At 43.2% G+C, this 27,333-nt stretch overlaps 1 protein-coding gene across 5 annotated transcripts in view; it reads right to left on the bottom strand.

The window, feature by feature from the left end:
* Nucleotides 1-27,333, bottom strand: part of LOC122794558 (intermediate filament family orphan 2-like) — a 338,280-nt gene that overhangs the window by 144,181 nt on the left and 166,766 nt on the right. For all 5 annotated transcript variants that reach the window (XM_044063048.1, XM_044063051.1, XM_044063047.1 and 2 more), the window contains exon 2: nt 25,071-25,131. In XM_044063048.1, the coding sequence (XP_043918983.1) occupies nt 25,071-25,131 (61 nt within the window). The remainder of the gene's footprint in view (nt 1-25,070; nt 25,132-27,333) is intronic.

Here is a 27,333-nt window from a genome sequence, read left to right as displayed (position 1 = left end):
TAAACAAGGTAAGCAGTACGAGTGGAAATCTTTATGAGGTATTTGTTTCCCACAAGTTACAGTTATTAACTTTTTCTGACATCGGCTGAGGCAAGAAAGAGTCCCCAACGGGGTACTTAGCTTTTTAGAAGTCTTCGAAGTAGTATTCGGTAGTAGTAATCTCTGGATCTGACCGACCGGCACTTGCGAGCTTCTGCTTCGGGCGCCACGCGGCAAGAAAGACTGAGGAAAATGGCGTCGGCTGATGCCTTTATACCCGAAGAACTGCAGCTATGACGTCGGGTGAAGTGCGACACTAGCAGAGGCCAGACCCAGACTTTGGAATCCGGCCGACCGAAGGGCTGCCTGACGACAGGACAACCCATTTGTAAGGACTGCAGATGCATCCTTGAAGGACATCAACCGACGCCGGACCTAGACTTTGGAATTCGGCCGACCGAGGACCCGCCTGACGGCAGGATAACCCATCTGTTATGACTGCAGCTGTATGCACGATGAACATCTGTGGTGTTGTCTGTCTTTACCAATAATTGTCCTGGAAGGATATGGTCTTGTTAGCTGTACAGAATTCCTGGACAGCCTTCAATTTCTTTTTGGCTGATATGCAGGTGCATCTAACTCGGGTTCCATTTGCCCTGAATGCATTGCCCTGCCAAGTGAGCCCCCCATTTGCCCTGAATGCACTGCCCTGCCAAGTGAGCCCCCCATGCACAGTCTGATGCATCTATAGTCAGGGTTTGGGGGGGCAGGGGGTAGATTGAAAGGGAGCCCCTTGTTTAGGTGGCAGGCCTCTGCCCACAAAAGGAACTCTGTCTTTAAATAAGGAATGATAGGAATCATTGTCTCCAGGTCCTGAGAATGCTGACACCATAGGCTTTTTAGATACCATTGTAGTTTCCTCATATGCAGTCTTGCATATGGAATTAGTAGAATGCAAGAGGCCATGAACCCCAGGGCTTGCAGGATTTTCCTTGCAGATAGCTGGGTCTTTGTGGCCAGTAATCTGAAGTAAGCTGTCAAATAAACTTGTTTCTCTGGTGTGAGGCAAGCCATCTGGGAAGTTGTGTTCAAGCTTGCTCCCAGGAATACAATTTGTTGGCAAGGTACTAGATGAGATTTCTTTTCGTTTATGGTGTACCCCAGCAAGGTTAGATGTTTCTTTACAAATGCCAGATGTTTTAAGAGCATGTCCTGGCTTTCTGCCTGAATTAGACAATCATCCAGGTATGGGTATATTTGAATGTTTCTTTGCCTGCAAAATGCAACGGCTGGAGCTAGACAGTTTGTGAATACCCTGGGCGCAGTAGATAAGCCAAAGGGAAGTGCAGACAACTGATAGTGCATGGAGCCTGCTCTGAATTGTAGGTATTTCCTGCAAGATTCCCTTATTGGAATGTGCAGGTAAGCTTCCTTTAAGTCAAAGGTTGCCAACCAGGCATCTTTGCCTAGCACAGGAAGCAGCTGTTGAAGTGTTAGCATTTTGAATTTTGGGATTACCAAAAAGGTGTTTAGAATAGAGAGGTCCAGGATAGGATGCCAGGAGCTGTCTTTTCTGGGTACCAGGGAGTAAAAACCTTGTCCCCTTTCTTCTGCTGGGCAGGCTGAATAGCCCTGATGCTTAGAAGAGAGACAACCTGCTGTTGAGCCTCTGCCCACTGATTTGGGGGTAGGTCTGGCCAACCGTTTGCGGTTGGTAAGGTTTGGAAGTGGAATCTCTATCCTTGGAAGACTATGTTTAAAACTCATTTGTCCTAGGTAATGAGTTCCCAGTGTTTTGCATGCAGGGCAATCTTTCCCCCTAAGGGAGCAAGCAGTTGATCAGGGCTTGGAAGGTGTAAGGTTAAGTCATTGTGACAGTTTTTCCTAGGGGGGTGTCTTACTACTTGCAGCTTTGGAAGTGGGCACCTCCCACTGCTTAGGCCTGTGAGTGCTTTGAGACTGTAGCCTAGGTGGTCTGCTGTTCCTGGGTTTGGACTGAGAGGGCCTGGAAGAGACTGGAAAGGACCAATTCTTAGAAGGCCAATGCCTACTAAATCTGGGAGGCTGTACTTGCAGGAAATCTTTAACAGCTTGCATAGATTTATCTTTTTAAAGACTACTACTGCTTTGTTGCCAAACAGGCGGTCTTGGTTTAAGGGAGCATCCAGTAATTTAGCTTTAACAAGATCTGGCAAATTTTGCTCCTTAAGCCAAGCATGCCTTCTAAGTACAAACCCAGTGAGAGCAGCCCTGCAAGAGGTTTCTAAAGAGTCAAAACCACATTGCAAAGTATGTTTACCAACTTGTTCAGCAGAATGCATTTAATCCTGTAATTCTTTATGTTCAGCACAGTCAGGAATCAACATCATTTTCTGTTTAAGTAGTCCCATAATATGCTGCTGATACCTTAACATATGAAACTGGCAGTTTAAGGCCCTAATGACCAAAGTAGCAGAAGTTTATACCTTCTTACCCCATCTGTCCAAGGCCCTGGAATCTCTATCAGAGGGGGTAGGGTTTTTGGCAGTAGCAGCCTTAATTCCTTTAGGTCCTTGGGAAATGGTCTCTGGGTCCGCAATAGGCTTCTTGAAGAAAAACTTGAGAGTCAGGTACTCTGTAATACCAGTCAGGTTTTCTGGGAGTTGGAGGTAAGTGTATGGAGCCAGGCTGGATTCCATGAAGGCATCATCTACAATGTCCAGAACAGGAGGGATAGCAAAAGGCCTGTGCTGAGGGAGGAGTAAGAATTCCCTAAGCCTCTTTTTTGGAGTCAGAGTAATCCAAGGTTTCCCAGCGGAAATGCTCCCTAAGAATGTGCAAGGTTTCACCAAAAGAAAAATCTTCTGGAGGGGAAGCAGAGGGAATGGAAACTCTGCAACAAAATCCTTATAGGTAGATAAGGGCAAATCCTGGTAATCAGAACAAACAGAAATTTCAGAATCCTGATCAGAAGAATCAGAAGGAAAATCAGTTCTAGGTCTCTTAGAGGGGGGAAGGCTGGCTTCCTCTAATTAAAGAAATAAGGTCTTCAGCCATTCTTATCATTTGTTTTTTAGGCACATGGGCCTGACCATGCGGTTTGGAAGTCTGTTTTCTAGGCATGGGTCGAGTTTTAGGCCTTCAAGAAGAAGATGGCATCAGTTTAATGCAAGTCTGTAGGCCAGAATACACCCTCAGAAGCCAGTGCCTGCACAGTGGCTCTGGACCCATCTAAGGTAGAGACAGCCGCAGGTTCCATAATCGAAGAAGCATCTCGCGGCATACTGGACTCCGAATGGGTCTCAGCAGAGGCCTGCGATTCTGAAGTAGCAGGTATCAGGGGCTGCGAAAGTGCCTCACTGAGTACCGGCAGACTGGCTACTAGGTTAGCAGAAGCGTCGGCGGCAGTTTTGGACCTATGCGGTCTGTCTCTGTCTTTACGTTTTTTCGGAATATCGGTAGTGGGATGGCTTACCGACATTTCTGGATGGTTAAACAAAGTACCAAAATAATTTGCTGCAAAAATAGACAGACGACGAATAGTTCGGTGGTTGAATAAAGCACAAAACCGACAGTGAGGGAACGTTGTGGTCTGGGCCGAAGCAAGGAATGCAGTAAGAATGAAAATCTTTATGAGGTATTTGCTTTCCACAGGTAAGACAACTGTTAACTTTTACTGACATTGGTTTAAGCCAGAAAAAGGATCCCCAACGGGGTACTTAGCTTTTTTGAAGACTTCGGTTGTGAAACACGAAAACGAAAATTTCATGAGTCGGCCAACCGGTACTTGCGAACTGCTTCTGCTTCGGGTACCGCGTGGCAAGAAAGACAGATGTAATGGTGGTGGCTGCATGTTTCATACCCCTGACGACCTGACGTCATGGAAGAGGAGACAGCAACCGACGCAGGAATCCAAGGACTCTGGTAATTCAGGCCGGCTGAGGGCTACCTGGAGGCAGATAACCCAAATGTAATGTCTGCAACAGCGAAACACGAAGAACATCTGGCATCCCTTGCAGAATTTGCTTACTTTTGCCCATTGAGTGAAAGGAAAGGTTTTCACTTTACAGTGATCCTGAACAGGGTAAAGTGGGTACAGAAAAATGCATGAATAAGGACAACAGAAAAACGGAGGCTTTAAAGTAAAACTGTAAAGTATAACAAATTACAAAAGCAGGGCTTGTAAATTAAGAGTGTATTCCCACTTTTTTCTTTTCATTTGATGGCAGCATGCTGCCACGTCTGTCAGCCTTCCATCAGTGGTCTGCACTGCCTACACCCCCCCCCCCCCCACAACACAAACACACACACTTCCTAAACTATCACAACAGTTCAGGATACCAGATAATATACAAGGCATCTGTTCTGCCCTGCAGGTCAGCTAAAAAATTAGTTCCAGAAAGGCTTGCTGATTGTAAATAAAGCTATTCAGCTTTCTATTTTGAGTGGCTGCATACAAAAGAACAATTTAAGGCTTCCTCACACATCAGGAAACATAAATGAGTTGCAGCCTATTTCCTTCCTCTGAACTTTTCAGCACATTAAACATTCCATACAAATGTTTAAAAAGAAATAATATAGATCTACTCAGCTTTTTTACACAGTCTACATATTGGAGCTCAGACACCCATCTTCCGCACAGTTCTGGAAGGCAGCAAAAACTTGTTACAGAAACCTAAAGATTTGAAGCGGTCAGGGTTTCAGAATTTTCAGACACACAATGACAATGGTAGCTGAAGGACAGGTGTTGTGCTTGGAGGTGATATTCGTAACCTGGCTGTGGCAGGCTGAAGCATTCCAAGGCACACTCCATTCAAGGAATCAGGCATTCTCTATACAGGGAATGACGTGGGCCATATACAGCTAGTGCCAGAATTCTCTAGCAAGGGTGCAACTTGCTGACCAGAACTAAAAAAAAAAAAGATGAAATGATGCAAACTCTATTATAAACCATAGTAATGCTCATAGAACAATAGCAGGCTCCATACACACAGAACCCAGGAGTCACAAAGCCAGGCTATAGGAAGATGGGAAATGTTTTAAGTGTGCTTCAATTCAAAGGAGAAATAATGGACTTCAGAAGGAGGCCCACCTTAAATGCAGCCAAAACACAAAAAAACACAACTTTACATGAAGACGACAAAAGAAGAAGGCACATTTGGTTCTCAAAGATAAAAGCCTGTTTTAAAGTATCCCAAAGTAAGCTGAGAAGGAAAAGAACAGGGCCAATCATCTACACAAATGTGTGACCCAAACAGTAAAGCACAGAGAACAGGAGACAGCATTTTGTTTTCTAATATGCTTTAAGTTTTCCAAGGCAGCACCATACATAATCAATTATCGAGCTTGTCTCATGCTAAAGAAAGGCTATATCAGCACATTTTTTTCAGAAGTTTGTCACACATGTAAACAAATACACAGACTGCCCATCCCATGAAACAGGCTTTGCGTTCACATGAAGCTGAGTTTGTCTACTACCCAGTTTAATCACAGTCTAGATCAGTGGATGGGGAACAGAAATTTATACTGGGCATGGCACCCATGTCCCATGGCCAGAGGTAGCTTATAAACGCCTGGCCCTCAATGTCTTATTTGGATACTGGACATCATTATTCTTTTGGGAAAACTTGGCTAGGCTTAGAAAGGCCCACTGAGTTGTTAGCTTAGTAACAATTTATGAATGTATGAACTATAGTACAGTATCATACCCCATTGTGCTCATGACAATGCAAAGTCTAATGCAACAAAATGCACAGAAATAAATCAAGCGTATCAGTAGTGAGAAGGCCAAATACTCAAATGTACCTGATCAAATATACAGTCAAAGAAATAGGCTGCTGTTCTTTGTGTTTGCTGCTGCCCTGAGGTGCAGTGACCTTGATTCAACAGTACCCAAGCTAGTTTCACCATCCTGTGTAACCTCCCTCCCTTCTTGAACCAGTTTAGCTGGGACTGCCTTTTTTCCTAGATAAAAGGTGTATGTATGTATATATGTATATGTATGTATATATATATATATATATATATATATATATATATATATATATATACATATATATATATATATATATATATATATATATATATATATAGATATATATACATATATATATATATATATATATATATATATATTATATACACATATACACACACACACACACACACACACACACACACACGTGCGTATATGGATTCACTTCATAACACTGAAAACTCAAAACACTGAAAATGAGAAAACTTCATAATATAGAAGACCAAAACACAAACTTCAAAACACTGAAAACTCAAAAAGTACAGTTGTGTACACTTACCATAAATGTAGATGTTCGAGTGTATTCACTGTTGCAGTCATTACATTTGGGTAATCTGCTGGCAGGTTGCCCTCAGTCAGCCTGAATTCCAAAGTCTTGGGTCCTGCGTCAGTTGCGGTCTCCTCTTCCATGATGTCAGGTCGTCAGGGGTATAAAACAGGCAGCCAACGCCATTTTCTTTAGTTTTTCTTGCCCCAGATGTCAGGTGCCCCCCCAAATGGATAGCAAAAATATATACAAGCTATATATACATGTAACAATACTAACTTTACCTTCATCTACAAGCAAATAGACCACAAAGGCTGTAGAAGATAGTGAAGGAAAGAGAAACTCCAGAATAAAAAGGGGGATGGTGGGTGGGTAACCTGGACTGCAACAGTGAATACACTCGAACATCTACATTTATGGTAAGTGTACACAACTGTACTATGTTCTCAGTGTTTCACTGTTGCAGTCATTACATTTGGGTAGAATCCCAAAGCTATGGATGGGAGGCTGGAGCTAAACTGCATTAGGGGTGGTTATAAGGCCCTGCAGAACTGCAGTGGCAAAGCCTGCCCTGGACTTAGAGTAGAGAGGCAAATGATAATGCTTTGTAAAAGTGTGAACAGAACTACAAGCAGCAGCCTCTAGAATGTCTTTGGTTGGTACCCCTCTGAGAAAAGCTGCTGATGTAGCTGCAGCCCTGGTGGAATGAGACCTAATGCCCTTGGACACCGGTTTGCCATGGTGTAAGTAGCAGAAACGAATGCAGTGGCTTATCCACTTTGAAATAGTCTGCTTTGAAATAGCCTTTACCTCTGATCCTTCAGCAAATGTCACTAGTAACTGCTTAGTTTTTCTTAGAGCTTTAGTCCTGCTCAAGTAGAATCTTAGTTGCCTGTGCACGTCCAAGGAATGCAGAATCTGCTCCCCCTTGTTCTGTGGATTTGGATAAAAAGTTGGCAGATGAAAGTTTGGTTAAGAGCCACACTGGAAACCACCTTGGGCATAAATGAAGGATTGGTCCTGAGGGACACCCTGTGAGTAAAATATGATAAAAGGCTCTACAGCCATGAGGGCCTGTAGCTCTGAGACCCTTCTTGCTGAAGTAATTGCCAGGAGCAGAGCGGTTTTCCATGATAGGAACTTTAGATCTGCAGTAGCAGCTGGTTCAAAAGGAGGCAGGGTGAGCTTTTCCAACACATAATTGAGGTCCCATGCAGGAATTGGTGATCTTCTGGGAGGCCTTAAATTTTTGGACCCTCTAAGATGCTGCTTTTAGTAAATGATGAGAAAAGATTGGTGGCTCTGTGTTGTAATGAGCCGAGATGGCAGATGCATGGATTTTTATTGATGAAAAAGATAGGCCTTTGTCAAGCATCTCAGTGAAGTATTGTAACATCTGAGGAATATTTGGCTCTACTGTGTCAGTTCCTTGTGCTTGGTTTCAAGCACAGAATCTCTTCCATTTATCAGCATAAGATTTTCTAGTACTAGTCCTTCTGGCTTCCAAAATGACACCCATCACAGCTTTACTGAGAGGTGTTGTTTGAATAACTACATGATCAGCCATGCTGCCAGGTTCAGTGTTTGGAGCTGATTGTGCAGGATCTGATCGTTTTGCTGGAAGAGTAAGTGAGGTATGAGGCAAGTACCAAGCTGGGAATGGAGACATGTTCCTTAGGATTGGGTACCAGTATTGGCGGGGCTAGTCCAGGGCAATTAGTATCATCTTTGGTTTTTCTTGTCTGACTTTTAGTAGAACATTGGGAAGAATTCAAATGCCCTTGAACAACTAGTATGATCCCCCACTATAGGGGACAACATATTGGATTTAATCATCACAAATATGGGCGCCCACTGTACCACACCCGTTATCACTCCCTCCTTGGTCAGATCCGACCACAAACTGATAACCCTGGACATCCTCACCCCTCCACCTCCCCCAGTCAAAAAAAACATAGTCAAAAACCTTTCCAAAGCAAACTTCAAACTACTTGCATCCGAAGTGGAAAGCTTCACTATTCCCTTGCAGAAGGATAATGATATCCAGGATGCAGAATCCTACACCAAGGCACTTTATATACATCTTCAGGATTGCATGGACCGTGATATCCCAAATAAATCCAAAACTCCTTCCTGAAGCAAGAAGAAACCAGTCTGGTGGACCCCGGCCATAAGCAAACTTTACAATAAAAGGAGGAGGCTTATACAAAAAAAGGTGAAATCTCAAGTAGAAAAATCATCCCTGATCAGCATTAGTAAGAAATTGAGGGCCCTCATCAAGTCAACTAAAGCTAATTTTGAAAAGAAAGTTGCCACGGATGCCAAGGATAAATACAAGGCCTTCTATGGCTACGTCAAAAACCTAAAAGGCAATGCTCAGGTCTGTTCTGAGCTAGTACAAAATGGAACAAAATACATTGACCCTTCTGACATTGCCAACATCTTGGCCGACAGGTTCAGTGCAAATCCCACCCCCCCCCCTCACCACCTACAGGGCCTATTACCATTCCAGGGGATTGTGCAAGTCCAATTATTACTGATACGTTGGTTAACAAGGCTCTATCTAAAGCTAAAAACACTGCCTCCATAGGATCAGATGGTGTCCCAGGCTGTGTCATATGCGAGCTCCAAAAGGAATTAACCCCGCATCTTAATACCCTGTTCAGTCTCAGCCTCTCCACAGGATATGTGCCCAGAGAATGGCGCACAGCAACAGTGGTCCCGCTACACAAGGGTAGGGCCACAACTGACCCTGGGAACTGCTGACCAATAAGCCTGACCAGTCTGATCTGTAAGGCTATGGAGCGAATCATTACGGAACTCATAAATGGAGAGATTGGGAACCTCCAGTCACTGGACCCCACACAGTTCGGCTTTGTCAAGGGCAGATCATGCCTCCTGAACCTGGTGGATTTCTTTGAGACAGTTACTCAGGCTATAGATAAGGGAAAGGAGGTACACACGGCTTACCTTGACCTTGCTAAAGCATTTGACACCATTCCCCATTTGGGTATTATTGATAAGCTCACCAGCCTGGGCATAAACCCTTACGTCACAAGATAGATTGCAAACTGGCTCTCAGACAGATCCCATAAAGTAAGAGTAGCGGGATCTATGTCCGAATCCAGACCAGTAACGAGTGGTGTGCCCCAGGGCTCTGTCCTGGGGCCCCTCCTGTTTGGCATATACTTCTCAGAAGTACAGGCAAGCACGGAAGGGCTGTGGCTGACGGTCTGTGGACGACTGCAAACTGGGTGCTATTAACAGAGTCTCCGTCCGACATGGAGATCCTCCAGAAGGGCCTAAATGAGACTGATGCATGGTGTCAAAGCCATGGTCTCAAGCTAAATGCAAAAAAATGCGTAGTAATCCCCTTTGGAAAAAACAGAGTACCCGCAAACTACAACATAGGAGGTAATCCCCTGAAATCTGAAGAAGAAATAAGGGATCTAGGGACCCAAGTAGATAGCCAGCTTTCCTTTGATAACCATGTTGCCAAAGTGGTTAGAAAATCCTTCTATGTGACCCATCTGATCATGAAAGGGTTCGCATCAAGATCTAAGGGTGTAATGGTGCCCCTCTACTCTTCCCTCATCAGACCCATTATTGAGTACAATGCACCAATTGGAATGTACCTGGCTAGACATCTCCAGCAGCTGGAGAGACCACAGAGGTACCTAACCAAGAGAATTACTGGCCTCAAACAGTTGCCCTATGCAGCACGATTGAAAAAAGCTAAGACTGTTCTCTGTTGCATACCGCTTTCTCAGAGGTGATCTCTGTCTAACGTACAGAGCCATGTCCAACCCAGAACTGCTGAACATGCTCCATCTTAGCAAAACCAAATCTACTCGAGCTACACGCTCTAGGGATATAAACCTCAACACAACAATGAATAGAACATGCTGGAGGGATAGATTCCCTTTGCAGAGACTTCCCTTACTATGGAACAGGGTCCCGATCTACATAAGACAGAGCCCCTCACTATCACTCAAGAGGAACCTTGATGAGTGGATGGGTAACAAAGTTCACACCGGGGATCACACCAACAGCACTACTAGATAGGGGCCAAGGGTACTAGCTGCTAGTACAAGGATCTAGGGAACTACTAAAGGGGCGGTGAATACCGCACAACGTGGCTGGGCTAATACATGCCTTCGGGCAGATAGCTCAGTACCAACCTATGAACCTATAAGAAGCGGCAGTGGAGGAAAGGCATAAACTGATAGGCTTTACCAACTGAAGGATAGGGCGTCCACTTTCCAAGCTTGTCTGTTATAAGTCCTTGTGCAGAATTTTTCCAGTTGATAATTCTGCGGAGAGGCAAATAGTTCTATGTCCGGACTCCCCCATTTCTTTGTTATCATGCAGAAGAAGGAGGATGGCCTAGTGGTTAAGGTGTCTGCCTTACAAGCACAGGGTACAAGATTTGAATCTCACAGGGGGATAATTGGCTAGGCTTAAAATGGCTCGCAAGGGCAGTTAGCCTACTACTAATCTAAGAACCTAAAATAAATAAAACAAGACTTGTGGATCTAGTTTCCACTCATGAGGATCCATAAGGTTTCTGCTTAAATTGTCTGCCAGAGTATTTTGTTTTCCTGGCAGGAATTGAGCTTGAAGATGTACTTGATAAGTCAAGGCTGTGTTCCACAGTGCCATGGCTAGTCTGCAAAGGGGGTATGACTGCGTGCCCCCCTGCTTATGTACCACATAACCGTGGTGCTGTCAGTCTTTATCAGTAGTTGTCCTGGATGAAGTAAGTCCTTGAAGTCTGTCAGGGCATTTTGAACAGCTAACATCTCTTTTTGGTTAATATGCAGATGCATTTGTTTTGGGGTCCATATGCCCTGAATGCATCTTCCCACCAGGTGGGCCCCCCATGCATAATCTGATGCATCTGTTGTTAAGACTTGGCTGGCAGGTGGTAGAGTGAAAGCCCATCCCATTTTTGGTGACATGCCTTTGCCCACTATAGAAACTCCTGTTGTAGGCATGGAATAAGTGGAATCATTGTTTCCAGACTGTGACAATGCTGACTCCATAAACTTTTTAGGTACCACTGTAGTTTCCTCGTATGCAGTCTTGCATATGGAATCAGTAGAATGCAGGATGCCATGAACCCCAAAGCCTGCAGAGTTTGTCTTGCAGATAACTGGGTTTTTGTTGCCATCAGTTTGAAGTAAGTAGCCAGTTCCCTTTGTTTGTCTGGCATGAGGAAAGCCACCAGGGCAGTTATATTCAAGCTTGCACCCAGAAGTGTTATCTTTTGAGAGGGTACCAGTTGTGATTTCTTTTCGTTTATTGTGTACCCTAGGCATGTTAGAAGCTTTTTCACAAACGCCAAATGCTGAAGAAGAATGTCCTTGTTCTCTGCTTGAATGAGACAGTCGTCCAAGTATGGATAAATTTGTATACTTCTTTGTCTGCAAAATGCAATTACTGGTGCCAGGCACTTTGTAAAGTCCCTGGGTGCAGCAGATCAGCCAAAGGGGCAGTGCAGAGAATTGGTAACACATAAAGCCAGCCTTGAAATGGAGGTATCTTCTGCACTATTCCCTTATTGGGATATGCAGGTATGCCTCTTTTAGGTCTAAAGTCACCAGCCAAGCGTACTTGCCCAGCATGGGCAGAAGCTGCTGCAAAGTTAGCATTTTGAATTTTGGAATGTCCAGGTATGTGTTCAAAATTGATAAATCCAGTATTGGGCGCCAGGCCTGGTCTTTTCTGGGTACCAAGAACAGTCTTGAATAAAACCCTTGTCCTTTTTCCTGTTCTGGTACTGGCTGGATAGCCCCCATATCCATGAGGGACGTAACTTGTTTCTGTGCCTCTGTCCAATCGTTTGCAATTGGCAGAGTGTGGAAGTGGAATCTGTATCCCTGAAATACTATGTTTAACACCCACGTGTCCTGGGTTATTAACTGCCAATTTTGAGCATAAAGTGCTAATTTTCCCCCTAAGGGTGCTGCCAAAAGGTAAGTGCTTGGTGATGGCAGAGGGAAGTCACTGAGACCGTTTACTGTAGGGTTGTGTTTTATTTCCACCAGATTTGGAGGTAGAAGCACCCCATTGCTTTGACCTGTAAGAATCCCGTGACTGGTATCTAGAACCTTTAGGGCGCCTGGATTTGCCCCGTTGAGCTCTGTCAGACACAGGAAAGGACCACTTTTTTGTAGGCTAATGTCTACTGAATCTTGGTGGCTGCACTTGTAAGAAGTCTTTTACAGTTTGCATAGACTTAGCTTTGTCTTCCATTTTCTTTAAAACCTCTTCTGCCTTAATACCAAACAGAGCATCATGCTGTAAAGGTGCATCCAGCAATTTAGCTTTAACATTATCAGGAAAATTTTGCTCTTTTAGCCAGGCATGCCTCCTAATCACAGATCCAGTAACTGCAGCCCTGCAGGAGGCCTGTAAGGAATCAAAACCACATTGTAAAGTATGCTTTCCAATTTGTTCTGCTGCATGCAATAATTCCTGCGATTCTTTATTTTCTGCACATTCAGAAATCAACATACTTTTCTGTTTCAGTAATCCCATAACATGTTGTTGATACTTGAGTATATGAAACTGGCAGTTTAAGGCCCTAATTGCCAAGGTTGCAGATGTTCTTTCCCCATCTATCCAGTGCCCTGGAATCTCTGTCAGAGGGGGTAGGATTTTTTGCTGTTGATGCCTTAACACCTTTTGGACCTTGTGAAATAGTTTCAGGGTCAGCAGCAGGGTTTCTAAATAAAAATTTGTGAGAGTCAGTAACCCTGTAATATCGGTCTGGCTTGCTAGGAGCCGGAGATAAGGAGTCCGGAGTCAAGCTTGACTCCGAAAACACATCATCCACAATGTCTGAAACAGGAGGTATGGCTAAAGGCCTATGCTGAGGGAGAAGGAAATCCCTGAGCCTCTTTTTTTTATTCTGATAAATCTTGACTCCCTCAAAGTATGCAAGGTTTCTCCAAAGGAATAATCTTCAGGAGGAGATGCAGATGGGATAGATTACTCTGCATCAGAATCCTCACAGGGTGGTATAGATAATTCCTGATCAGAAGAGGAATCAGAAGAAATAGAAACCTGATCTGAAGATTCATAATCAGTGTCTTGCCTAGGCCTCTTATCAGGAGGGGGTTGGCAACCCCTGATCAAGGTAATTAGGTCTTCAGCCATTTTGATCATCTGCTTTTTGGCCACAGAGGTCTGTGCACGTGGCTCATGCATCGTTTTTTTAGCTTTAGAAGTTGCTTTTGACTTTGATTTTGAAGCTGGCGTCGGTTTTATATAAAAATGTTGTGGCCTAAATACACCCTCAGAAGCCAGTGCCTGCTCAGCGGCTCCGGACCCATCCGAAGGAGAGACATCTGTGGGTACAATACTTTGAGAATCCCGCGGCGTGCCGGACTCCACATGGGTCTCAGTAGGGGTCTGCGACTCGAAAGTAGCAGGCATAAGGGGCTGCGAAAGCGCCTCACTAAGTACCAGCAAACCGGCGACTGGCTTAGGAAAAGCTTTGTCATCAGTTTTGGACCTTGATGGGCTGTCTCTGTACTTTTCTTTGAGTTTTTTGTGTACTCTGGTAGTTTGATTGCTATCCGACGACATTTCAGGATAGTTAAATCTGTTTCCAAAATATTCTGAAGCAAAGATATACCGACGCTTAATAGTGCGTTGGTTAAATCTAGCACAAAACCGACAGCTAGGCATGTTATGATCACGGCCTAGGCGAGGAATGCAGTATAAATGGAAATCCTTATGAGGTATTTGCTTCCCACAAGTAATACAATTATTAACTTTTTCTGACATCGGTATAGAGCAAGAAAAAGGTTTCCCCAACGGGGTACTTAGCTTTAGTGAAGACTTCGGTTCTGAAACTCAAATTCAAAAATTTCAGGAGTCTGCCGACTGGCACTTGTGAACTGCTTCTGCTTCAGGCACCGCGCGGCAAGAAAGACTAAAGAAAATGGCGTCGGCTGCCTGTTTTATACCCCTGACGACCTGACGTCATGGAAGAGGAGACAGCAACTGACACAGGACCCAGGACTTTGGAATTCAGGCCGACTGAGGGCAACCTGCCAGCAGATTACCCAAATGTAATGACTGCAACAGTGAAACATGAAGAACATCAGTGAAACTCAAAACACTGAAAATACATATCATACATATACGGAGTTTAAACATAAATCATAGCACTTTCCACCAAGTGTAAGCAGGGGGGCAAGTCCCCTGCACCCCCCCCCTTAAATATATGAACTCCAAGAATGCACTTAGTGTAGTGAAGTGCAATCTTGGAGTTGATATATATAAGTAGCAGGGGGTGGTGCAGGGGGGCTTGCCCCCCTGCTTACACTTGGTGGAAAGTGCTATGATTTAGGTTGTTTAAACTCAGTGTATATATATATATATATATATATATATATATATATATATATATATATATATATATATATATATATATGTATTTTCAGTGTTTTGAGTTTTCAAGATTTTGAAGTTTGTGTTTTGAGCTTTCAGTGTTATGGACTGAATCTATATATATATATATATACATACATATACATATATATATATTCAGTGTTATGGACTGAATCTATATATATATATATATATATACATACATATACATATATATATATATATATATACATATATATATATATATATAAATAAATGATAATGATATTTCATACTCTCAGCTATTTCCGTCTTTGCTTTTACCTTTTTAATTTTAACCACTTTACTTGCCTTCTCTTTTGGTTACCAAACATTTTAACTCCTGAAACTCCCCCACAATCATTTAAAACTTTACTTTTTAGACAGCTAAAACTTAAGATACCCACTTTCATATATAACTGCTTGGTGCACACTGCAGTGTTTAGGATAAAACTTTTTTTTTTCTAATCTTACCTTTAAGCATCTTTTGCAAGACCACCAGTAATTGCAGAGCCCACATTCTGCCTCTCAGTAGTCATCTTGGGATTAGTGATGTTTTCTCCTTGTGAGAGGAGGAGTACAGGGACATTATTTCCTGGAGACTGCTGATCACCAGAAAGCCTAATAACTGCTCTACAGGTGACAGCTTGGAATCTGTACTTGTATTCTGATCCTGGTGACAGAAGGCACAGAGAGCATTGATTCCTGACCCTTTCTGGTTGGAGAGTGAGTATCTGTGCTTAATATACCAGATTGGTCTGGTTGCTATTTGTGGCATCTACCAGAAAAAGGCTACAAATGCCTACAGACACTTGCATCATCTGGGACAAGACTGTAGATCACCAAACAGGCTGTGGCCTGCTTCTCTTCTTTGGTTTGGTGCTAACATTTTACTTCTGGTGAGAGAAGAAGCAAATGAGCATTATATCCCAACAGAGTGAAGCTCCGGCGAGACCAGCACTAGTAGTAGCCAAGCAGTAGCCATTCATGTGACTCCCCTCTTTTCATCATTCTTGACAAGCTAATTCTTCGTTTTCAGTAAGTACTGCTTGATTTATTTCTAACTTCAGAATATCTGCCTAAATACTTAATTCTTTTTTCAAAGTCTACGTATTAGCTTCCCGTCAAGTGGTTGGCAGTGCTCTGTACAGACTCAGACACCTTGAGTGACATTTTTTCCTGTAAAAGCACAACTGAAATTTCTCCAATACCTAGTTGCTTAGAGGACAACTAGTTTGCAGTGACAGCACTGTCCACATAGTTGCAAACCAGATACTCCTGACAGTGACTGATATTCTCACTCCAACTGTCTAATCAATAAAAAAAGGGTCTATGGCCATGGATATGAGCTTTCCTACTGTCTCTGTTAGCAGCTTGGTGGATATGGACAACCTGAGGCAATGTAGAAATTCCCTTATGTTTATGGACTACCAGTTAATTCTCAAACAAACTGATATGATACGTGAGAGATGTATTTACACAAAGTCACTGGAGGCAAAGCTCTCACATAAAAGCACTCCTAATGTCAATAAGGTTGTCAGTAGTACACACGCTGCACTCATCCCACACTATTCAAAGCAGACATATAGACCCACATATGCTGAGGCACTTACATGTAACCTTCCTAAACCACAAAGACCTCCTAGATTAAGTACACAAAACAAATATCCTCAACAGCCCCAAATGCATTCTTTCAAAACAACACCCACGTTAAGACAGAGCTACATCTCATGGAGTCTCTACATCTAAGCCCATAAGGCAAATCACCACACAACCAACATTCTAGTCATTGGAAAAACTATTGTGAAACACACTGATGTCCCTCTCACCAGGCAAACACACTGATGTCCCTCTCACCAGGCTGAGTAAGGAGAAAGTTACAGTCAGCTGCTTGTTAGGGGGCTAGGAACCACAACATTACACATGCACTCAGGTCATTGGACCACAATTACCAATATGACTCTGTCATAGTCCATATGGGAGTAAATGATCTAACCTTCCTACACTACGTGAAGACAGAAATCATGGAGTTCTCAGAATATGTGTCTCAGGATGGTATGGGCCTAGCATTGAGCAGCATTTTACCTTCTCTATTGAGGATGCCACAATACCAACAAAAGATGACTGACTTTAATAATTGGCTTAGTTGCTGGTGTCATTTTAAGGGGTTGCAGTATTTGTCAGTAAGGAAGGAAATGGTCAACAAACCATGCTGCTTTGCCAGGGATGGTCTGCACCTCTCCCCTCTAGGCTTTTGAATATTAGCTAAAACACTGTCTTCCCCCATAGTGCCTTTTTAGGCAATGCCAAACTGAAAGTACTTCCAACACAGCAAATCAAAACCAAGAAAATCTAAAGGTATTACTGGTCAATGCTAGGAGTCTGAACAAAAAACTCCACTCCCTAGAAGCTCTCTTTACCCTAGAGAATGCTGACGTCTGAACGATCATTGAGACGTGGTTTAAAGCCAGCCACGGAGAGCTCACCAACAGTACAAGGTTATAATGCCTTCCACACATTTAAGCCAGCTACTTCACAGACAGGGACTAAAGGTGAAGGTGTCCCTATTTACATCAAAAATAAATTTACTTCAAGGCTGGTCAAACAGGACAATGCACTCGAGCTGCTCCATGTTCATATCACCATAGGTAAAATCCAATACCACTTCCTTGCAAGCTATAGGTCCCCCTCTAAGACCAGGAAGCCCATACAAAGAAGTTATGTACTCACCATAATGTTCCATGTTATGGGTTCGGAGCCAATCCTCGGCTCCCACTCGGCCGATTACAAAGCTCAAAGTCTCTTAGTTGGCTCGTGGCAAAGGCAGGTATCCCATAGTGCACTAGTAAGAATCCCCAGATCTTGTTTGCTGCTAACTATAAGGAGATGGGAAAGGTTATCCAGAAAGAACAACAATAATGAAAGGTCTCCACCCTACCAAAGGCAGACTATCCTGTCTCCAGATCCTTCCAGGATGGGGGTAGGTGGGTGGGTTCGTAAGAATGAAGGACAAGATGGATGACAAACATGGAACATTATAGTGAGTACATAACTTCTTTATGTTCTGTAGTCCTATTTTGCCTTCATTCTTACATATGGGACAGCATCCCTTGCACCATTTTCTCGGGTGGCTCATGGGAATATACTCCTGAGTACTGTGGAACCAAAGAAGGCTCTACCCCTGGAGGTCAAATCCAATGTGTAATTAGTAACAAAGGTTTGAGGGATAGCCCAAGTTGCTGCTGCACAAATAGTGTCAATTGGAATGTGGACAGGGATCTTGTGGAATGAGCCTTAATCTTAAAAGGGAGATTCTTTCCATTAGAGGAGTAGATAAAGGAAATACAGTTGGAAATCCAATTAGAGTCACTTTAGAGACAGGTAGACCTATTCTAGTTTCAGCAAAGGACACAAACAGTTGGTCTGATTTTCTAAGTTCCTTAGCTCTATGAAGGTAGAACCGTAACTGTCTGTGAACATCAAGTTGATGAAATTTATATTCTGCACTGTTGGAATGATTAGGAAAAAATACTGGCAGATTGATAATTTGGTTCAAATTAGTCTGAGAGCAAACTTTAGGGATGAAGGAAGGATTTGTACGAAGAGAAACTCTGTCTTTGTGGAAAATCGGATAAGGAGGCTTGATTGACAGTGCATGCAACTCTGATACCAGTCTAGCGTATGTGACAGCTACTAGGAACAAAGTCTTCCAAGACAAAAACTTCAATTGACACGAATGTGCGGGCTCAAAAGGCAGGGAATTTAGTTTGGACAGAACGAAATTTAGATCTCACGGAGGCAAAGGTTCCTGAAAGGGAGGTCTCAGCAAGGTAGTGCCTTTGAGGAAGGTTTTACATAATCTGTGGGCCATCAGTAGAAAATTTGTAATGACTGGCTCCCAGCCGGAAGCGCAGATGACTCCTCGAAGCTCTGTCCATTTTTATATGGTAGTACATCTTGGAGGCCCTATGGAGCACATCTAATTGTCTTTCCCTAACAGAGGGAGTATAGACTGCAGTGTTACCATTCGGAACTTGGCCTTCTTTATGGATTCATTTCGTTTGCTGAGGTCCAAGATGGGCCACAAGTCCCCTGTTCGTTTTGGCACTAAAAAGAATCTGGAGTAAGTTCCGAATCCTATTTGGTCTGCAGGGACGGTTTGGATGACTCTCTTTGAAAGCAACTTTTGAATTTCTATAGTTGCTTGATCCCTGTGATTGGGTGGAACATCTGGGATAATCTTGGGAGTGTGGGGTGGAAGAAAGAAGGGTATGGAGTAACCTCTGGTGATTATTATTTGTACCCACTTGTCTTCGGAGATCTTGAGCCACGCTTCTGGATACAAAGATAAGCGACCCCCGACTAGCTCTAGAGAAGCGCAGCTGGGCCCCACATCATGAGCACTGATAGGGACGGCCTCGAAACGAATCGTGACCATGCTGGTTTTGCAGAACCCCCCCCAACCTCTAGGGCGCCTTCTGCCATTAGTTCCTCCTCCTCTGCCTCTGAAGGAGGAATCACCTTGTGCGTCTGGGAAAATCTCTGGGACTTCTTAAACCACATTTTACCGCCTCTCTGACCCTTGGAATATGGTCTAGAAGGGATGGCAAAATGTACTCCCACGGCAGAGAGTTTTCCCTTCTTGTTCGCACCTGGTGAGTGTATCTTACCTTTGGTCCAAACAGAGAAGAACAGTCAAAGGGGGCGTTGGTAAAAGTAGATTTGAAGGGCTCCGCAAAATTACATAAGCGCATCCAGGAGTGTCTCCTAAGTGAAACTCCCAAACCTGCGGCCCTACTCGCTCCGTCAGCTGCATAAGGGATCAACCTCATGGAGGAGTTCACAATGGAGTTTTAAGGTAGTCAACTGAGCAGTCACCTTCTCAGAGACTCCTTCAATTGATGTACCTTGAAGAGTGTCTCCTAGCTTCTTGAGGAGATCTCTCTGAAGCCTTGTAAAATGTGTGAGATAGTTCAGCAATCTGAGGGTAAAAGCCGCTGAAGAGAAGATACACTTCCCATATCGATCCATCATTAGAGACTCCTTGTTCGGTGGATGGACAGATGTAGAAGTCTCCGCTAGTTCCTTCTTAGTGGCTGCCGCCAACACCATGGCATCTACAGGCTCACCCTTGGTCAGGAACTCTTTCTCTTTTGAGGCAGAGAGAAATTTGTTGGGTCTTCTGGGGACTGGCTCCATGGCATCAGGAGTTTCCCACACCTTTTGACTAACTAGGTCCATGAGTTCATCAAAAGGTAGAGACACTCAAGAGGCTGAAGGTTGAGACCCAAAAGCCTTCAGGTACACCGACTCCTCATCAGAAGGGGTGACAGTGGGCCAGTCGCCTCTCTGCTTCAGGATCTCTAAGATGTCTACAAAGGAGACATCATTGGAGGACTACCTGGGGGACCCTTCTGACTCTTCGAGGTCAGTGTCTGAGGTGATGGGCTCATCCGGGGAGTCCACATGCTTCCTCGTGCAGGTCTTCTTCTGAGAGGGCTCCTCAGAAGGGTATTCTGGGGATGTCTTGGAAGACTGGGGGCCACCCAACGGGGGCTCCTGAGGCTGCGGATCTCTGCTGTCAAGAGAAAGATGTTGGTGCTTGAGGGGGAAAGAGTATCGGTACCCTTGTGCGGAGCTGATGACTGGGACAGCACGCTCCTCATCATCTCGAATGCAGATCTCTCTGGCTCCGAAGAAAGCCCCAGTTCCGAGGAAACAGAGATAGTCCTCAGCTCCAAAGCGATCAGCTCCGAGATGGATGTAGGGTCCAAGCTCAACCTAGCAGATGTACCAAGAGGTAGACTCAGCAACAAAAGAGTTCGGGTCCAAGCATCCCTGTTGGGGCCAACTGGCGAGCTTCAGCTCCTAGACACCACAGACGGCACCGAAGGTGTCGGAGCAGAACTCGGCTCCGAAACTGCCACAAGGGGAGCCGGGACCGAGGGTTCCACAACAAGCAGTACTGAAATCTCTGGTTCCGAAGGACCAACTCAGCTCAGAGGAGGAACCACAACAGGGAGAATGGTCTTAGATGGCTTCAGATCAGACTGGGTCGGAGCAAACAACAATTTGTTTAAAGCAGACTACTTCAAGAGTCTAAGCACAACTCTCTCTACATCTTCTTCTGAAAGGCTCTTGGAGGATCTGGATGACAGAGTAGGTGACTTAGATCTCTGTAAAATGGGAGATCTTAAAGTTGGGGAGACCGGCTCCCATGCAATTTTTCAGTAGTCGGCTCCGAGAAACTTGGGGCCGACACTACAGTGTCAACATGGACAACCTCAACCGGCTTCAGGGACAATGGAGCCAAAGAGGTAGAAGGCATATCAAATTTTAAGGTTTTCTTAGGAGGTTCAGACAAAATAGTTGGCACCGGAGAATGTCTCTTGGCCGACTTGACATTCTCTTTTCTTTATGAATAAGACTTGGAAGATGAAGACGAGCTTGCTAAGTCCTCCTCGAAGGAAGGCTTAAGGAGACCTTTCAGAATTAACTTGTTCTTTCTCTCCTGGAGAACTCTGGAGCTGAAGGAGTGACAGAAAGGACACGTTTCCTGCAGGTGAATGGCTCAGAGGCAGTAAACGCAATTACTGTAACTATCTGTAATCAACATTTTTTGGGAGCACTTTTTAAAACCTGAAGGTTTATGGTCTTTGCATTCCTTTGACATGACTACACTGAGTTCTAGGAAACAGGAAAAAAAAAAAAGGGGGGGGGGGACAAGGTCCTCTAACTTAAACGGGCCTAGCCCTGTTCAGGAAATTGCCAAAGATAACAGAGGACTAGATCCTCTAACATAAACAGACATAGCTGTGGAAAAAGAAAGGAAGCTAGCCGGAAATACCAGAAGTCTTAAAAGCAGGCAAACTATTGAAAAATAGTAAACAACACTGCACACAATATACCAAACTATTGAAAAATAGTCAAAAACAAGGTCCTACACAAATGCGGACCTACAGTAATAGAAACTATATCAAAACTAGCACACAGAAGGATACCACACTGAGAACAACGGGCCCAAAACAGCCAACAAGCTCTCAACACTAAGTAAATATAGCAACAATACTACTATTAACTATCTATGAAAAAACTATCACTAAGATCAAGTATAACTAGCTATTTATATGAGGAAATAACAGTAAAATATGATAATAATGAAAAATATGCAACTTAGCCACAGCCAAGCAAGAAGTACATCTGAACTCGTAGATGCGGCAAACGAGATTTGGGGATTCTCACTAGTGTACTATGGGATACCTACCTTTGTCATGAGCCAACTAAGAGAATTTGAGCTTTGTAATCGGCAGAGTCAGAGCCGTGGATCTGCTCCAAACCTATATGTAAGAATGAAGGCGAGATAGGACTACGGAACATCATGTATTTAAACATATTAGAAACACTAACCATACAACCCAACATCATATTCATGGGTGCCTTTAATTACCCCACTAATGACTGGGAATCCTATATAACACCAAACTTACATGCACAGAGATTCCTGGATTTTCTAAACACAAACTCCCTGGACCAGATGGTCAATACACCAACCAGGGATGCAACCATACTGGATCTGGTCCTCACCAATATAGGAGACTGCTGCACATCCCCTACTTTAATGCCTTCCCTGGTAAGGTCAGACCACAAAATAGTCTCCTTTGAAGTAAAAATAAAACTTGGACCCACAGCTAAACTGGAATATTCAGAAACTACTCTAAGGCTAGCCTCCTGCTATTAAGTGAGAAGCTGGCAAAATATCAAGCCCCCATAAACCTTGAGAACACTTCTGCCTATGCAGAACTGTTCACAGAAACCCTGTACAAGCATGTTAATAGCTGCATAGAGGCAGCTGTACCCATCAGGAAGAAGTATAGAACTAACTCAAAAAACAAGCCACCTTGGCGGCATCACAAAAATCAATCATCTTTATAACAGGAGGAAGAAAATCATGGCAAAAATTGGGAGATGCAGCACCCAGCAGATAAAAGTACTCTCATCAACTAAACAACTCAGAGGACCAAAAGTCTACCAAAGCCAAATCTGAGGTAAGTTTGGCCTCCCAAGCCAAGGACAACCGCAAAGCATTCTTTAGCTATGTCCGCAACCTCAAAGGCAATACACAGTTGTGTGCAGAGCTCACTGTAAATGGAGTCACCTATACTGAGCCAGAAGATACAGCAAACCTCCTCTGACTGATAAATTCAGCTCCAACTTTACTCCTCTCTCCCCCTCAACCTTCCCTCAGGAAAAATCATCAAATAAAACTCTCCCTACATTCACTAGGGAACCGGTCCTTAATGTTCTCTCTAAGACCAAGAACACTGCAGCAATGGACCTGGACAATATCCCAGGATGCCTTCTAAATAGCATGAAACATGACCTATCAGGGCCTCTGGAATTGCTATTTAACTGTAGCCTCCAAACAGGCTTCATGCCTCATGAATAGAGAAAGGCAACAGTCATCCCTCTGCACAAAGGTGGGCCATCTACAGACCCTGGAAACTACAGATCCGTAAGTCTCGCTAGTCTTATATGTAAAGCCATGGAAAGAATTATCATGGAGATGATCAATAGATACAGTAAACCTCCAAACACTGGACCCAACCCAGTTTGGTTTCATCAAGGGCAGATCATGCCTACTCAACCTGCTGGACTTCTTAGAAAAGGTCACTAAAGTAATGGATGAGGGCAAAATCATTCAAACTGCCTACCTTGACCTGGCCAAGGCATTTAACAACACCCCACTCTGGCATTGTTGACACACTCAAGAGGTTAGGTACAAACCCAGATGTCACCCAGTGGATAATCAACTGGCTCAGACAGGAGCCAGGAAATTAGAACTGGGGAATCCACCTCTACAAAGAGGCCAGTCAAAAGTGGAGTCCCTCGGGTATCAGTCCTTAGACTTCTCCTTTTTGGCATTTACTTCTCAGAAGTCAAGGCCAATGTCAGTGGTCTCTGGCTGACTAAACTTGCAGAGGACTGCAAATTAGGAGCTGTCATTGAATCTAACACTGACACAAATGTTCTACAGGAGGGGCTGACACAGACAACACACCCCTTAGAGTTGACCCAGTAGTCAGGGACATAGGGACACACACAGATAGTTATCTAGCCTTTGATCATCACGTGTCTACAGTGGTGAGGAAATCCTTCCATGTTGCACAACATATAAACAAAGATATGGCATCCAAGTCCAATGATGTCACTGTTCCACTGTATTCGGCATTCATCAGACCTTTCATTGAGTACAATGCCCCCTTTGGTATGTACCTAATCAGGCATATCCAAAACCGGAAAGTCCACAGAGGTTCCTCACTAAAAGAATACAGGGTATAAGTAATATGTCCTTTGTAGACCGTCTCAAGGCCCTATCCCTGTATTCTGTCTCCTACAGGCTTTTGAGGGGAGATCTATGCCTGGCATACAGGGCATTGTCAGACCTCACTCTGATGGACCTCCTGCATATCCACAAAACAAACAGCACCAGAATTACCCTTTCTAAAGGCTTAAACCTTGTCTGTGACAAACAGGACATGCTGGAGAGATAGGCATGCATCCCAGAGACTACCCTGTCTATGGAACAGGCTCCCCCATCCATGTGAAGCAGAGTTCCTCCCTAACCCAATTCATGTGCAACTTGGACAACTGGATGGGAAACCAGAAATTCATCCCTGGTTTGGCATCTAAGTCTCTAATGGACACAGGTAATATGTAAATTTCATCTCCTAGGCCCATGCTTACACTTATCAAGGGTAGCAGAACTTGTCAGAGATTTGGGATGCATGGCTAGGCTTAAAAAGACCCTTGTGTTAGTGAGCCTAGTAAACACCTATAAACCTACAGGTTTTTAATGTGGACATGCCTACAGAATTGTGCTATATCCCTTAGTGATATCACCATATGAATACTGTAAGGGTGGTTCCGTGGCTGGCCCTCCTCATATGTACTGAGGTGCCTCCATTAGTTTATGGACATACACTCCAAGCTATCCCTACACAGACATAAGATCTCTGATGTTTTGGTGAGGTTTACACAGGGAATCAATATTTTATGGAGGTTCCTAATTAAATAAGTAGACACATTTAACTGGAATAACTAGGGGAAAATACTGCAGGACACTGGAGGTACAACATGTTACAGTGCATACAGTAAGCCAGAAAGGGTGACAAAACACTTTATACAAGTATATACACAAACGTTTAATTATCAAGTTACAATCCATTATGAAAAAGTGATAATATAAGAAGTAAACATAGATAGACATTTCTCCTACTCAACAAAATAAAACAAGAAACAAATGCTGTCAACTAAATCTGTTAAGTGAATACCCTGAAAAGAACACGGTCATACTGTACCATCATGCATCCCATCTCACTCCTTTACCTCTTGCATGGTTTCCATTGTGGACTCCAGCCTTTCTCGTTTGGTTAACTCCTCTTCCCATCTGAAACAAAGAAGACAGATGTCAGGTAATGCCTATAAAGCAAGTGCTGTATTTGTATTAAAACATACATGCACACAGTACATACAGTACGTTTTAAACTTGCAGTCTGCTATCGATACATTCAAAGCAACATACTGCAAACAAAGCAATTTTCCACCCAATGTAAACCCACAATCTTGGATGGATGGTTATGCCAGCATTTTCCAGATGTGGTAGAAAGGGGGAGTGTTTTCAGTGAAGTATGCGGATACCACACAGCCAGTCCAGTGTATGCTTACCCCTCTCTTCTCTCTAGGCATTTTATCAGTCAATATGTGTACCCTCTGACGAACTTTGGCACAACTATATTTTTGAGGGTAATATAACACTAGAAACACAAATCAGGTTGCAGCTGTTGGTAAAACAAAAAGTCAGTATTCCCACAAAGAGCATCCAACAGCAAAGCCAACGCTTCAGGAAGATGTAAATCACAGTCCAGTCTATAAAATCACACAAAAAACTTTATTCCAACAGGTAGCACTTTCATGGTGTTGCCACCACTTTTTCAGACCATTATACTATTCAACAATCACTTATTTCCAAATATACTAAACAACCAATCAGAATATACTAAAATGTTAAAGTCAACAACCAATCAGAATCTGATCGTGATTAGAATGAATTCTGTCACACCCAGATACAAATTAAGAAGCAGCTTCTTGCTCTAAAATAATGTACATATTCTCAATGTATAATAAAATACATGCAAGTACAAAATGCATGAGCAAATATGCAAAATGTGTGCAAGAATAAAAACATATTTATTTTATTTTACATTTGTTGACCGGGCTAATTAAGTACAAACTTGAAAAAGTATACAGAAGAACACATGCAAAATACAATCAAGGAAGAAGTACCAATAAGTTGTACACTAAAAACAATATAGAAAATAGTACTGGTTAGAGCTGATTTGTATAGAATAGGGGAAAACAGTTTTTGTTTTTCTTTTTTTGCAATGTTAACTGCTATACTACCATTAAGCATGGCCAGAGCAGTACCAATGATGAGATATAGGTGTATATATGAAGAATTCAGTCAAAGATACATAATAAGCAGATCTCGTAGGTAAGGCTAGTTGAGGCAGGTGGTTATTAGTGAGAAGAAGCAGCAGAGGGAACACTGCCATTTAATCGTCTCCCCGTCAGCCCTCAATATGATTATCCATCTTGTCTCTGATGTTTCTGTTTGGTTACTTAGGTCACCCCCTCTCTCATTGTGCTAATTTTTTTCAACAGCTAGGAACCTAAATGTATGTGTTTGTCCATTTAGTTTCACATGCTTCGCCAGTGCATTTGTCAAAGTGCCCTTCGTGATGTTCATCAGATGCTCTCTTATTCTAAACCTAAATTTCCTGTTGGCTTTGCCAACATAATATGCTGAGCAGATACTACATGTAGCTAAATAAACTATATTGGTCGGTATTACAATCTGCTGCTACAATGAATGAAGTTATCACACCTGTATCTGGATGTCTAAAACTACTTGTGCTATCTATAGATTGGCATTGGTTACATTTGTCACAAGGGGTGGTACCTTTGGTACTTAACTCTCTGTTAACATGATCTCTGGGGTAGCAAAGTATTCTTTTAAGTGATTTCCTGGTCTTAAATATAAAACTGGGTTTCTCACCCACTGTATTTTTCATCTCAGCATTTGAGGTTAGTATCAGCCAGTGCTTTTTTCCGTCACAACATTCGTGTGGCCTGAAAAATATGTGGGAACCCGCAAACATTTATTCTCACTCTGTGTCCTTTTTTACTCATAGTTGTGCTCGATGCAAAATATGGCTTCCCTATGTCTTCTCTCTAATTCTTAGCATTCCTTAAAATCTCCTCTGCTTCCTGATCTGCATAACCTCTCTGTTGTAGTCTCTCTCTAAGGTCACGTAACTCGCATTCAAACTCTCCATCATCAGCTGGTAACCTAGATGCTCTTAACGCTTTCCCCTTGACTACATTCCTAAAAATGTGCTTGGGGTGCATACTCTTTCTCTGTAATATAGCATTTCTATAGCATTCCTTCCTGTAAATCTTAGTGGGTAGTCTACCCAACCCATCATCGTATGTTTTAACACCTAGGAATTCAGTTTCAATGCAACAATACTTCAGGTCAAAACTCAGAAAGCTAGTACTATTATTGATAGTATTATGAAATTGATACAAC

The sequence above is a fragment of the Protopterus annectens genome, chromosome 2.part1 (genome assembly GCF_019279795.1).
Source record: "Protopterus annectens isolate FY-2018-M chromosome 2.part1, PAN1.0, whole genome shotgun sequence".
Taxonomy (NCBI): Eukaryota; Metazoa; Chordata; order Ceratodontiformes; family Protopteridae; genus Protopterus; species Protopterus annectens.
The sequence above is the reverse complement of the archived record's forward strand: the minus strand, read 5'-3'. Positions and strand labels throughout refer to the sequence as shown.